The sequence below is a fragment of the Epinephelus lanceolatus genome, chromosome 15 (genome assembly GCF_041903045.1).
Source record: "Epinephelus lanceolatus isolate andai-2023 chromosome 15, ASM4190304v1, whole genome shotgun sequence".
NCBI classification, from domain to species: Eukaryota; Metazoa; Chordata; class Actinopteri; order Perciformes; family Serranidae; genus Epinephelus; species Epinephelus lanceolatus.
Window position 1 is genome coordinate 33,038,745 of NC_135748.1, and position 12,730 is coordinate 33,051,474.

General features: G+C 42.3%; 1 protein-coding gene across 1 annotated transcript in view; it reads left to right on the top strand.

Moving 5' to 3' along the window:
- The window catches only part of slc25a21 (solute carrier family 25 member 21), a 138,746-nt gene that overhangs the window by 106,862 nt on the left and 19,154 nt on the right, over positions 1 to 12,730 (top strand). The window contains exon 4 of the mRNA XM_033643058.2: positions 2,281 to 2,364. Coding sequence (XP_033498949.1) covers positions 2,281 to 2,364 — 84 coding nt within the window. The remainder of the gene's footprint in view (positions 1 to 2,280; positions 2,365 to 12,730) is intronic.

The window sequence follows — 12,730 nt, forward strand, 5'->3', positions numbered from 1 at the left end:
ATCTCGACCTCTGCGAGGTGACAGCCTGTCTTGTTGGTCCCCGGTTCAAGCCCATTACCACCGGGGTCTGGGAGCGGACACAGCTTTGTAAGGCCCTCAAGTGCCACGCTCCTGTCCATAAAATACAAAGAATGGGGCTCTGGCCTGCTACTCCGCCCTCATTTACCTTTTTGACTTCTTTGTGGACGCCTAGAATTTGTACTTTTATTAGCAGTGGAGGTCAGGTGGGCGAGGTCTTTGGGATTATTTACCCCAGAGTGCTTGTCCCGTTCACAGAAGCACCAACCTGCCCTCGCCTTCACCCTTACCTGGGCAGCTCTGGGCCTGTAAAGCACAAACACAGTGAGAGCGGGTTGGTAAGGAAAGGAGGGGGCACTCTTGATGAGCTCACAGATATCATCACCTCTGAGTGTACTGTATCTCCGCTAGCTTTCACTGATGATTGAAGGGAGATGCTCGGAGCGATGTGTTTTTAAAGAAGCCCCAGGGTTTTTCTTTGGGTCTTCTGTCTGCAGAGTTTACAATCCGCATGGCTGACTCCAAGGCCAAGTGACTCTGCCAGAGCCATCGAGGCTATCTTGTGCTCTTCTACAGCCAAGCAGTACATCTTCTTACTCACCGAGGCCTTATTAACAGAAACTAGAGCTTCTTGTCTGACAAATTCTCAAAAACAGAACCAGGACTCACTGAAGCTTTGGGTCTTATTTTCCACTGTTGGTTGCTGTGAAAAACGACATTAGCAGCTTCCTGGCCAGAGGCCTGTCAGTCCCCCTGCTGCCACAAGTTCTTCTGGTCCTCCCTATTATCTCCCACTCCCTTGGCCTTGCTGTTTGGTCCTTGGCTTTTATGACAGGGTAGGAGAGGGCCATGAGGAAATGAGGTGACCCCAGGGTCACGAGTGGAGTCAGGGGGCTGGAACCGGACCACGGCCCTGCCAACCCCACTCTCTCAGGGCTGGTTCGGGTCGAGGCAGGCAGAGCAAAGGAGACAGGGGGGAGACTGTGGACAGTCTGTTCCATCCTTGACCCAAGCATCATATGCCTTTAATTAAGCCAGATTTGAATATGTTTACAAGCCCCAGCAGTCTTAAATCTTCCGGGTCTTTGCCCCCCTTCTGTACCCCTTATTCCACCATCCCCTCATACCTCGAGCCCTTCTTTTTCTTCTTCTCTTTAATATGGTGTCAGACATCTATTTATTATGCTGTTTTAACTGGTTTTCAGGAACGGGTTACAAGCTATTTGGGAATCCACCAAATAGGATTTGAGGGACACCCCTCTAAGATGTTAATCTGTTACCGATATGAAAGGCCGCTCACCCCACTAAACCTCCCCCCTCCACTGGAACCTGGGGGCCCTTTATGGCCCCATCAGGCACCCGCATGGACGACTTACTGCTGACCTTGTGACCTGGCAGTTGAATCCATATGAGGAGGGAATCTTTCTCTTGTCAGTTCCCTCCTACTCTCTTCACTTCTGCTTCTGTTTCTACCCTCAGAGTTCCTCATGTTCTTTACTATTTGCAGGAAATGAATTAAAATGTGTTAAGTTATCATCTATCAGATTTTAAAACCATGATTTAGTTCATTGTGTTTTGTTAATCACTCTAATTATTGGGTCTGAAATCACCACATAATCTCATGAGACCATTTAGTTTACCATGTTTTGTTGGAGTTTGGTTGTGTAAGCCATGTGGCACTTGATAATGAGATCTCTTCTTATCTCTTCATCTGTAACAGGCACCATTTATATCCCCCCCCCCCCCCCCCAACTGGTCTCCCATGTAAAAGATTTACACACAGCTCAGCAGCCTTTATTAGGGAGGTACCAGCGTGTTTGCTATACAACAAAAAGTCCTTCGACTGGCTCCATCATATTAAAAATTTACACGTAACTAAAGAGCTGTTACAATTGGCTTACTAGCATGTTAGTAACTGAAAAGCTCGCTGCAAAAGGCCTGGTCCCGGGGAGTTGGATGGCTAATTGGATTGGTTGGGTTAAATAAATGTTTGAGTTCTCCCCTGCGCTGGAGGGACCTGGTGGCAGGAGCCTCTCATCTTAGCAAGGAGGGAAAAACAGCGGATGAGAGGAGAGGAAAATAAGGAGGGAAATGAGCTCATTTATAATAAGATCAGATTTATTCTAACTGTATTTTACACACAGGTGTCACAATGTAATTTATACAAGTAATGAGGACAATGAAAAAACTAAAAGATGAAAGTAACAACAGTGTTACTACCTGCTGTAATATTTACATTTAATGAGAACTTTGCCATTGCAGGTTCCAGATCCAAAGGGGAACCAGTGACCCCACCAGCTACAAGAGCCTGGGTGATTGCTTCCGGACCATCTTCCGCAATGAAGGGTAAGTTATCCAAAACTACAGGACAAAAAAGTAGAGATGTTTTCATACCATTTTTTTCTTTCCGATTCTGATACCTGAACTTGAGTACCGAGTACCGATCTGATGCTTTATTTTTATGCCTCCATACCTGCGATAACTATAGCTGGAGGCATTATGTTCTCAGGCTGTCTTTCCATATGTATGTGCGTATGTACGTTTGTCCGTACGTATATATGTATTAGGGATGGGCAGCACAAGCAAAAACACTATTCGAAAATCATGGCAACTATTCGACAATTTTCCGAATAATCGGAGCCATGCACACAGAGATCCATTCATCTCAAGAATGCCTTGAGAATTTTTTTCAGATTTGGCACAAACGTCCACTTAGACTCAACGATGAACTGATTATATTTTGGTGGTCAAAGTTCAAGGTCAGTGGGACCTTGCATTCATCTCATTCTCGTGAATACGATTCCTCAAGAACACTTGACAGGAATTTCTCTAAAGTTAGCGCAAACATTCACTTGGACTCAACAACAAACTGGTAAGATTTGGGTGGTCAAAGGTCAAGGTCACTGTGACCTCGCATCCGTCTCATCTTGTGAACACGATATCTCAAGAAAGGTTTGAGAGAATTTCTTTAGATTTGGCACCAACGTCTACAAGGACTCAACAATGAACTGATAAAAGATTGGTCAAAGGTCAAGGTCACTGTTGTCTTGTATCCGTCTCATTCTCGTGGATGTTATATCTCACGAAGGCCTTGAGGGAGTTTCCTCAAATTTGGTACAAATCTCTGCATGTAATCAACAGTGAACAGATAAGAGATTAGTGGCCAAAGGTCAAGGTCACTGTTGCCTTGCATCCGTCTCATTCTTGTGGACGCAATATCTCAAGAAGGCCTTGTGGAATTTCTTCAAATTTGGCACAAACGTCTACAAGGACTCAACTGTGAACTGATAAGAGATTGGTGGTCAAAGGTCAAGGTAGTACGAAGCTGTTATTTCTATTTTATTATGTTTTCTTTTGTTTTTTGTTTTGTTTCATTTCATTTTGTTTTATTTTGTGCTGGTGTTGAAATTGGCAACATTAGTTCCACAACAGTTGTACAATTTGGGCTTTACTGGTGGGACTTTACAGTAATTGGACCGAACACACTCAAACTCACTTGAGTTGCTCACTCACTAAACCAAGGCTTTATAGAGGACTAGTCCAGCTTATTTAACTTGTTTATCACTAAAGCAGCAGTTATACCTCATGTGATTGTAATCAACAAATTGTTTGTCAGACAACCTGTTTTTCCAGGGAATCTAAACAAGACTGCCCAGACTGAAGAGCCTCTCCACAGGCACACTAGATAGCGTCTATGTTGTCGGCACATCTGATTATTTTTTTCTGTCTGCCCCATTATTCAGATAATTGGACAACTTATATAATGAAAATAACGACATAATTATTTGATCAGTGATTGTAATGTGATCACTGAATTTAGAACAGTAGCTTAACGCATTACATTGCAGCATTTTTTTAATTTTTTTTTTTTTTTTATGTCATGTTATTGCCATGTTATCTGTGTACTGATGCCTGCACAGGTCACTTTTTCTCGAATTTGTGCAATATACAGTACAGGCCAAAAGTTTGGACACACCTTCTCATTCAATGCGTTTTCTTTATTTTCATGACTATTTACATTGTAGATTCTCACTGAAGGCATCAAAACTATAAATGAACACATGTGGAGTTATGTACTTAACAAAAAAAGGTGAAATAACTGAAAACATGTTTTATATTCTAGTTTCTTCAAAATAGCCACCCTTTGCTCTGATTACTGCTTTGCACACTCTTGGCATTCTCTCGATGAGCTTCAAGAGGTAGTCACCTGAAATGGTTTCCACTTCACAGGTGTGCCTTATCAGGGTTAATTAGTGGAATTTCTTGCTTTATCAATGGGGTTGGGACCATCAGTTGTGTTGTGCAGAAGTCGGGTTAATACACAGCCGACAGCCCTATTGGACAACTGTTAAAATTCATATTATGGCAAGAACCAATCAGCTAACTAAAGAAAAACGAGTGGCCATCATTACTTTAAGAAATGAAGGTCAGTCAGTCCGGAAAATTGCAAAAACTTTAAATGTGTCCCCAAGTGGAGTCGCAAAAACCATCAAGCGCTACAACGAAACTGGCACACATGAGGACCGACCCAGGAAAGGAAGACCAAGAGTCATCTCTGCTTCTGAGGATAAGTTCATCCGAGTCACCAGCCTCAGAAATCGCAAGTTAACAGCAGCTCAGATCAGAGACCAGATGAATGCCACAGAGTTCTAGCAGCAGACCCATCTCTAGAACAACTGTTAAGAGGAGACTGCGCGAATCAGGCCTTCATGGTCAAATAGCTGCTAGGAAACCACTGCTAAGGAGAGGCAACAAGCAGAAGAGATTTGTTTGGGCCAAGAAACACAAGGAATGACCATTTAGACCAGTGGAAATCTGTGCTTTGGTCTGATGAGTCCAAATTTGAGATCTTCGGTTCCAACCGCCGTGTCTTTGTGAGACGCAGAAAAGGTGAACGGATGGATTCCACATGCCTGGTTCCCACTGTGAAGCATGGAGGAGGAGGTGTGATGGTGTGGGGGTGTTTTGCTGGTGACACTGTTGGGGATTTATTCAAAATTGAAGGCACACTGAACCAGCATGGCTACCACAGCATCCTGCAGCGACATGCCATCCCATCCGGTTTGCGTTTAGTTGGACGATCATTTATTTTTCAACAGGACAATGACCCCAAACACACCTCCAGGCTGTGTAAGGGCTATTTGACCAAGAAGGAGAGTGATGGAGTGCTGCGGCAGATGACCTGGCCTCCACAGTCACCGGACCTGAACCCAATCGAGATGGTTTGGGGTGAGCTGGACCGCAGAGTGAAGGCAAAGGGGCCAACAAGTGCTAAACACCTCTGGGAACTCCTTCAAGACTGTTGGAAAACCATTTCAGGTGACTACCTCTTGAAGCTCATGGAGAGAATGCCAAGAGTGTGCAAAGCAGTAATCAGAGCAAAGGGTGGCTATTTTGAAGAAACTAGAATATAAAACATGTTTTCAGTTATTTCACCTTTTTTTGTTAAGTACATAACTCCACATGTGTTCATTCATAGTTTTGATGCCTTCAGTGAGAATCTACAATGTAAATAGTCATGAAAATAAAGAAAACGCAATGAATGAGAAGGTGTGTCCAAACTTTTGGCCTGTACTGTATTTCTACTGGGTCATGTGCAATACTCGAACTCCTACACAAACCACTTTTCTTTGCTGGGTCATGTGCAAAAAATCGGATGGACTTCCTGGATACCATCTAAGCACTGAACTGTCCTCGTATGCTCTACGTCTTGTGAATGTCGTTTGTATTTTAAATTGTGAGCCGCAGCCGCCTTGTTGTTCAAGACAAATTTTCTCTCTGAGGACAATAAAGTTATTCTGATTCTGATTCTGAAATGTAATGTGATCACACCAAACACTGGTGTGGACTACATGTGTAGTGAAATGTAATGAGTCATGCTACTTTATTCAAACAGGTATGTTGGCAAGGTGGTCTAGTGGTTAGAAAGCTGAAAGTGTTACAGGTTTGAATGCTTTTAAAACAGCCGTTGTGTCTGTCAACAGGCCACAGAAATATCCTGCAGCTCTGAGCGTGTCTTATCACTCACTGCACCTCACACTGGAGAAGAGTGCAGCTGTTATTGAATTAATGTAAAACTTCCCCAACTGACTGGAGACAGTCATCCTGCCATGCTCCCTCCTCCTCTGCCTGCACTGTGACAGGACTGTGAGACAGTGCAGGTGCAGGAGAAAGTGGTTGCCACTCGCTCTGTTTACGGCGAGTCGACAGCTTTACAGCGGATATAAAGTTGATCTGCTGCGAGGTGTGAGTGAGCGCACGGTGAGAGGCTGCCGCGTGACAGTTGGAAATCCTATGTTGGCTGTAGTTCAACAGACACAGCTATCCTGCTACAGTAGCTGTGCCCTTTTCACCCCACACACACACACACACACACACACCCCTGCACACACTGAAATTGGATGCCTTTGTGCCTGCATGCTTTTTGGGTGTGTCCCCTGGGAGTAGGTCCGCATGAATTTCCAGATAACTCTGACATAATAAAATTGTTGCCAAATTACACGGCATCAGCACCATCAACTATGACAGCCATTTGACTGATGGCTCACTCAACAAGGCCGTGGAACACGTCGGAGAGTCCTCACAGACAGAAGATCCACTTTCTTGTCGACCAATTATCACTAACAGTATATTTTTGCTGAGGCTGTAATCATTCCCCAGTAGCACATCGCGGATTACCTCCAGGCCAAACCACTTAGTTATAATTTATACAAATAGTGTAAGGCCTCACTGTTGTAGAATTATTATTAAAAATAAACACTTCCCGTCAGCTCATGGCAGGACCGGGCTAACACCAGGCCTCACTCTCTCTCTGAGGTGATGAGGGAAGAAACCTGAGCTCTCAGCTCCGGCTCTGTGATTAAACTGAAGAAAGACATGGAAATGTGCACGTGACACCATCTCTAAGACCGTCTGAACACGATAAATGTTGATTTTATGTAGCAGCAGGTCACATTTTAGGCGCTTGTATTAAAGAAATGAGTGTTGCAGGGTGGATTATTTCTGTTAAAAACTCAAACTTATAAATCAAGACTTTTTTAAATCGAGTAAATATAGCATGAAATCCTGTAGCTGTGCTCATAAGTGTGTGACAGTGTGAACTATGCTCACCAACACTTGGTTGGTGTATTGCCTTACAGGCCACGCTCCCTTTTCTGTTGCATGTGGGTGCAGCAGCATGAGCATGTGTTAAGTGTTTCCGTCTGGAGGGAAACAAAAAGACTCTATTCTCGAGCATTCTTTACCAGTGTGGTATCCAGAGACTGGGTCGGGACCCAAAGCACGGCCACAGGAATATTAAAAAGGTCCATGCATTACAGCAGAGCGTGTTGGCCTGCGTACAGTAGATCAGTGACTAATGCCTGGAACTAACAGTGCAGGGTTGAAGGCGGGGGGGTCCACTCCAGCTGGGACCACCCATCCAAAACATATATACATTTATAGAAGTGTGAAGAAGTGCAGATAAGCGTGTCCACCAGATTATATACTCTGTGGATCATGTTAAAGGAATAGTTCAACATTTCAGGAAACTTCAAGTGTTGATTTCCACCTTGGTTTTTACATGGGTTAAACAGGACACGTGTTAATTAGTGAGCTTCAGAGGTGCTGTTAGTTTGTTCCCTTTGGACAGAACCAGGCTCATTGACTCCCCCTGTTCCCAATCTTTATGCTAAACTAAACTAACCAGCTGTTGGCATTAACTTCATATTTAGTGCACAGATATGGGTGTCGATCCTCTCATCTAACTCTCAGCAAATATTAAATAAGTGTATTTTAAGAAATGCAAAATTATTCTCTTGACAGCATGTTCTCCATCTGAAATTTTAAAAAGAGGAGCCAGTTTGTTTGAGTAATGTTCTTTATAAAGTAGGGCTACGACCAATGATTATTTTCATTGTTGATTTTCTGCATTAATCGATTAGTTGTTAGGTCTTTAGACCCTTTTAGGGCCGATGTCACAGTAACGTCATTTTATTAGCTGGAGGTAAAACACGACTCACCACCACAGGGCTGTAGGCTACATAGGACTCTCAAAATGTTGTCTTGTTGTGTTATTGGGAGCCAGAATAGAAGGAGTCATGACTCAAAAGTTAAATGTTATCACATACCAGCCATCACTGCCCGTCACCAAAAACAAAAACAACTATGGTTAAATGCGATAAGACAAAAGGACTGGATGGAGGTGATTATCAAAAATGCTCACATGTGCAGTGCACACTTCATATCAGGTTAGGGGAAATGTATTACCTGTTGTAGGGATGAACAGCATTATGTGTATTAATGGTTATCATGTCCACCTCATCAGAAACTGGGGAGGTATTACAAGGAATATTGGATTTCTCCGTAACACTAACTTTTAGCGCATTAGCAAACATTAGCTTTGATTGCACCTGATCCTCTAAAATGTGATAGTATTAGAGCTGACCAATGTATTCATATTATATCAATATCATGATATGAGAAGTGTGTTTTTTAGAAACTTGACATGTTTGCGAGTCCATTCAGAATGGACCCCCGACCCACTTTTGGGCCCCGACCCACCAGTTGGGAACCACTGGTCCACAAATAGCACATTTAATAATATTTTTTTCTTTTCTGTGCTCACTTTAGATATGAATTAATAATCATTTTCTGCCTTGTGATGTTCATGATACACCAAAGCAAGTTTGGTGCCTTTATCTGGTGAATCCTGTTCACTGCTAATTCTGCCCACATGTCATTCAATGACAATGTCAAGGTCACATTAGATGCTGGGAAAGTGAAAATATTTGCAGATGAAGCATGTCTGCTTGTTTATATGTTGAAGTGTTCCCTCTGGCGACTCATATTTCCCATGGAGTGGTATTTCCTCAAAGCGGTAGTGTGAAAATTAACAAGTCTGCTGACGGAAATGATCTGTTACTTAATATATTTACACATTTAAACTGTTAGGAAGTCAGAATTTGTGCCTGATGGAAATTATCCGCCAGTTTATGTAATCTTGTCGGTCATGTCAGTGCTATGCTCCTCTCCAGATGGATTGAGGCTGTTAAAAAAGGAAAGGTTTATGAAAATGAAAGACAAATCATACACACACACAGCCACCCACACACACATTCACCCCCCCCTTCCCTCCCCTTGCTTTGTGTCAGAGGGTCATTTGTTTAGGAAAGCCAAAAAGGGACTTAGTGTGTATTTTACATTGGGAGTCAAATAAGGATTCAAATGATGGCCACTCACTAGAGGCCATATTTGCTCTGTAACAAATTTCACTCCTCCTTCATCACCTGGCGGCTCCCCAGCCTGACCACACCCGGGAAATCTGTGGCCACCATTTGCATGGACAAAGAGAGCAGAGGAAGGGTCTTCCGTCTGGCTGAAATAACTTGTTTACAAAATGATTCGAGGGATTAATTTTGGCTTCAAGGAGGGATTTTCCTCTTCCGTAATTGCTCACTCCAGTATTATTATTATGATTATTATGGCTTAACTTCAGGTGTCAGTGACATAGGTTGGCTCTGTCACCTGATCACAAGTGTTTTGATAATTAGATGTGGTTCACTGCTGTTTTTTGGAGGTTACTGTGGATACTGTGCACACTGGAATGGCCCGTCCTTCTTCTCAGGTTATATTCAGGGGAAATGTGTGCCGACAGCAAACATATTTACACTTGGATCCAATCAACCAAGATCATCTCTGTTGACTTGTAGAGAATGTTGTGACAACAGAGCTGGTGCCTCTTGTTCACAAGATACAGTTAGTCACGCCACGTTGTCCTCTTTGTCCACAGACCTGTGTTAAGTATCAATATGAACTCTCTTATACTTTCTCTCTCTGCCTGTAAGACGTGCATCTTTAAAACAGGTCATGATAAAAAACTATTCAGTTATTGCAATGTTATGCAGTAACTGGTATTTCTGTGATTTGGGGGCACTCCACTTTCAGAGTGGCACACCAAATTGTGCATGCAGGGTTGCAAACTGTTTCTACTGTGCAGACATAAGCTTTATTTATAAAGGTGACATAGGCTGTAACGTCATCGATGTCATCCTTGTCTCACGGAGTCTCATGATCAGCGTTATATGCATATGTCGACAAGCTGAGATATTTGGAACTAGTGGATACGATGTCAGAAGCCAAGGAACTATGTCAACTGACAGGGTTAGGGTTGCAACAATATGAAATTTTCATGGTATCATAACCGTCTCAAGTTCAAGTTGAAGGTGTGAGAAAGAATAGTATCAGTAACATTGTTAACACTGTGCTACATTACAGACAAATACAAAACCGTACTAATGAACCTTCATTAATATAGGCCTATATTTTATCTACAAGTGCGCGTCACACACTGAGCGAGCCGCCTGTTAATGATGCTGTCGGCTAATGGGCATGTAGCTACTACCATTTTTCAGATGATACGTCATGTTTGTAGTCGACCAATGAAGATGAGTTTACATATCACCTTGGGTTTGTCCTTCACCTTCTCAAAATGATCCCACACTTTGGATTTCCTGCCTGACATGTTATTAACTAGCCTGTGGAATAACTGCAGGTACCAGCCCTGGAAATTAAGGGCCATACACATGCTGCGCCTTTAACCGCCTGGAAAACACGAGGTTGGACGCTGGGCACTACTCTTGTGCCTTTTTTGTGCCAGCTCTCAAGAGCGCAGCGGCAGGTTGCGTCTGAGGTTGCCAAGCAACCTTAACAAGCATTGTATCGTAGCCTATTTACCTGAAATCCTGAGAGCAGAGCTGATCTTCTTCTAGGCGCTGCTTATAAGTGTGTAGGCCTATCGTCTGTGGGGCAGATGTAAAGCTCTTGGTAGCTCCGCAAAAACTACAAAACACCTAGAGACAAGGATTACATTGATAAAGTTACAGCCAATGTCACAATCACTACAGCTTACATCAGGACAGTATAAACAATTTGCAACCCTTCATTAGTTTAATTGTTGGTTTATACTTGTCCTTCCTCTTTAGTCTTTATTTCAGACATGCAGCATACAAAGTATCAAAAGAAAACATCAGATGAAGAAAGAAAAAGCAGTGCCAAACAGATGAGCTAGCCATTGTTCCTATTACAAGTCAGCTTAATGTTGCATTTACAAATGGCTAAATAGTTAACCAAAACAGGTTGGGTTATGATTTGTAGCAAACATTTTTCAAACAGGAGAAAATAGCATTTGTGGGGACTATTTGAGCTGTGAATTAATACACATTAGCTGCTCCAGTGTGTGTTTACAGTGTATTTTGAATCAACTCCAAATGAACTACACTGCCCTTGTTCATCATAACGAAGGACCGTGTCACCAAGTGCACCAATGTGGCTCATTGATGTGTTTACAGATAGTATTTGGACAACAATGGAGCTCTGTGGCCCAGAGAGATGATGTATATCAGGGTTTGGCCTCAGACACAAAACTTCACAGCAGATTAGTTCATTAATATTTTTGGTCTTTTCATGTGAGCCGTTAACATTAAGTTAAATATAGATTATCAGACTTTATCCTCAAATCTTACCCAGCCTTTAACTATAACAAGGGTGCAGCTAGTGATATTCTTATCCTCATACCTTAAAAGAAAGGTGACCTCAGAGCGTTTCTTCCGTTTCACCATTACACCTCGCCATAAACACTATTTGTGAGGTGTTTGACCTCGGCTTTGTGTGGTTGTGAACTTGTGAACAACCTACTTATTTTGCATTTTCTGTGACCAGAATATAAACAAAGAAGTGTGGAAATCTGAAAAGCTTTTGACAGCTGGTGACCGCAAAAAAAACAAAAAAGGTAATTCTGGCATGCAACAGGTTGGTTTATTGTAACACACTAGTTTGGTTCCCTGCTCTGTAAGAAATAAATTGACACCTCCTTGATCATGTTGTTTACAGCCTGAAACCAGTGTTAGAATGTGTCAAAATAGCCCTCACACTGACATTATATTTTTATATATTATTACACATTATAAATTTAGTTGCCGTAGTTTATATTTTATGGCCCTGAACTATTCCCACTGGCTGGTTGCTTAATCATGCACAGAAATGCTCAAGGGTGGAGATAATTATTTAATTGAACCCTTCAGTGCCATGAACATTTTTATTAGTTCCAAAATGTATAAAGATAATCTTGTGTTTACTCTTGTTAAAGATAAGACCTGTTGTACCTGTTTCACTTTGTGGCGATCCCCTTAAAACAACATGTAGGAAATGAGAAAAGTAGCATGTTGTTGCCAGTGACAGTTTGTTGTCAGCACAACAGCTAATGACTCCAGTTTTCTGATGCTTCAGGTGTGCTGTGTTTCAGGCCTGGGGCCTCCGACAGACAGTTTACTGCTGCCCTCTAATTAAATAGATTCATGTGGTTAGAGAGACAAAAACTTTCAGACAGTAAATATTTGAAAATCAATCAGAAAGTGTCTGTATAATTTTTTCTGATTGACAACTTGTCTGACATCATTTGCCCTGTTAGTGTGAGTGTGGGGAAATGCACATGTAAGCTCTTCAGAGTGTATACGAAACATGCTTTGTATCCTCTTTGTGAAACAGAAAACGTACTAATATCTTCTTACATGTATACACCAAAGACCCCTCAGGCCTCTGGGGGGGAACCTCCGCTGTCGTGTTGAACTCTGACTGATGTGACATGGTTCTAATAATGGTTATATCCATGTATGTTGAAAATGTATCTGATTAAATGAAATCCAAAATCTGAAAACATCATACAAATGTCACATTT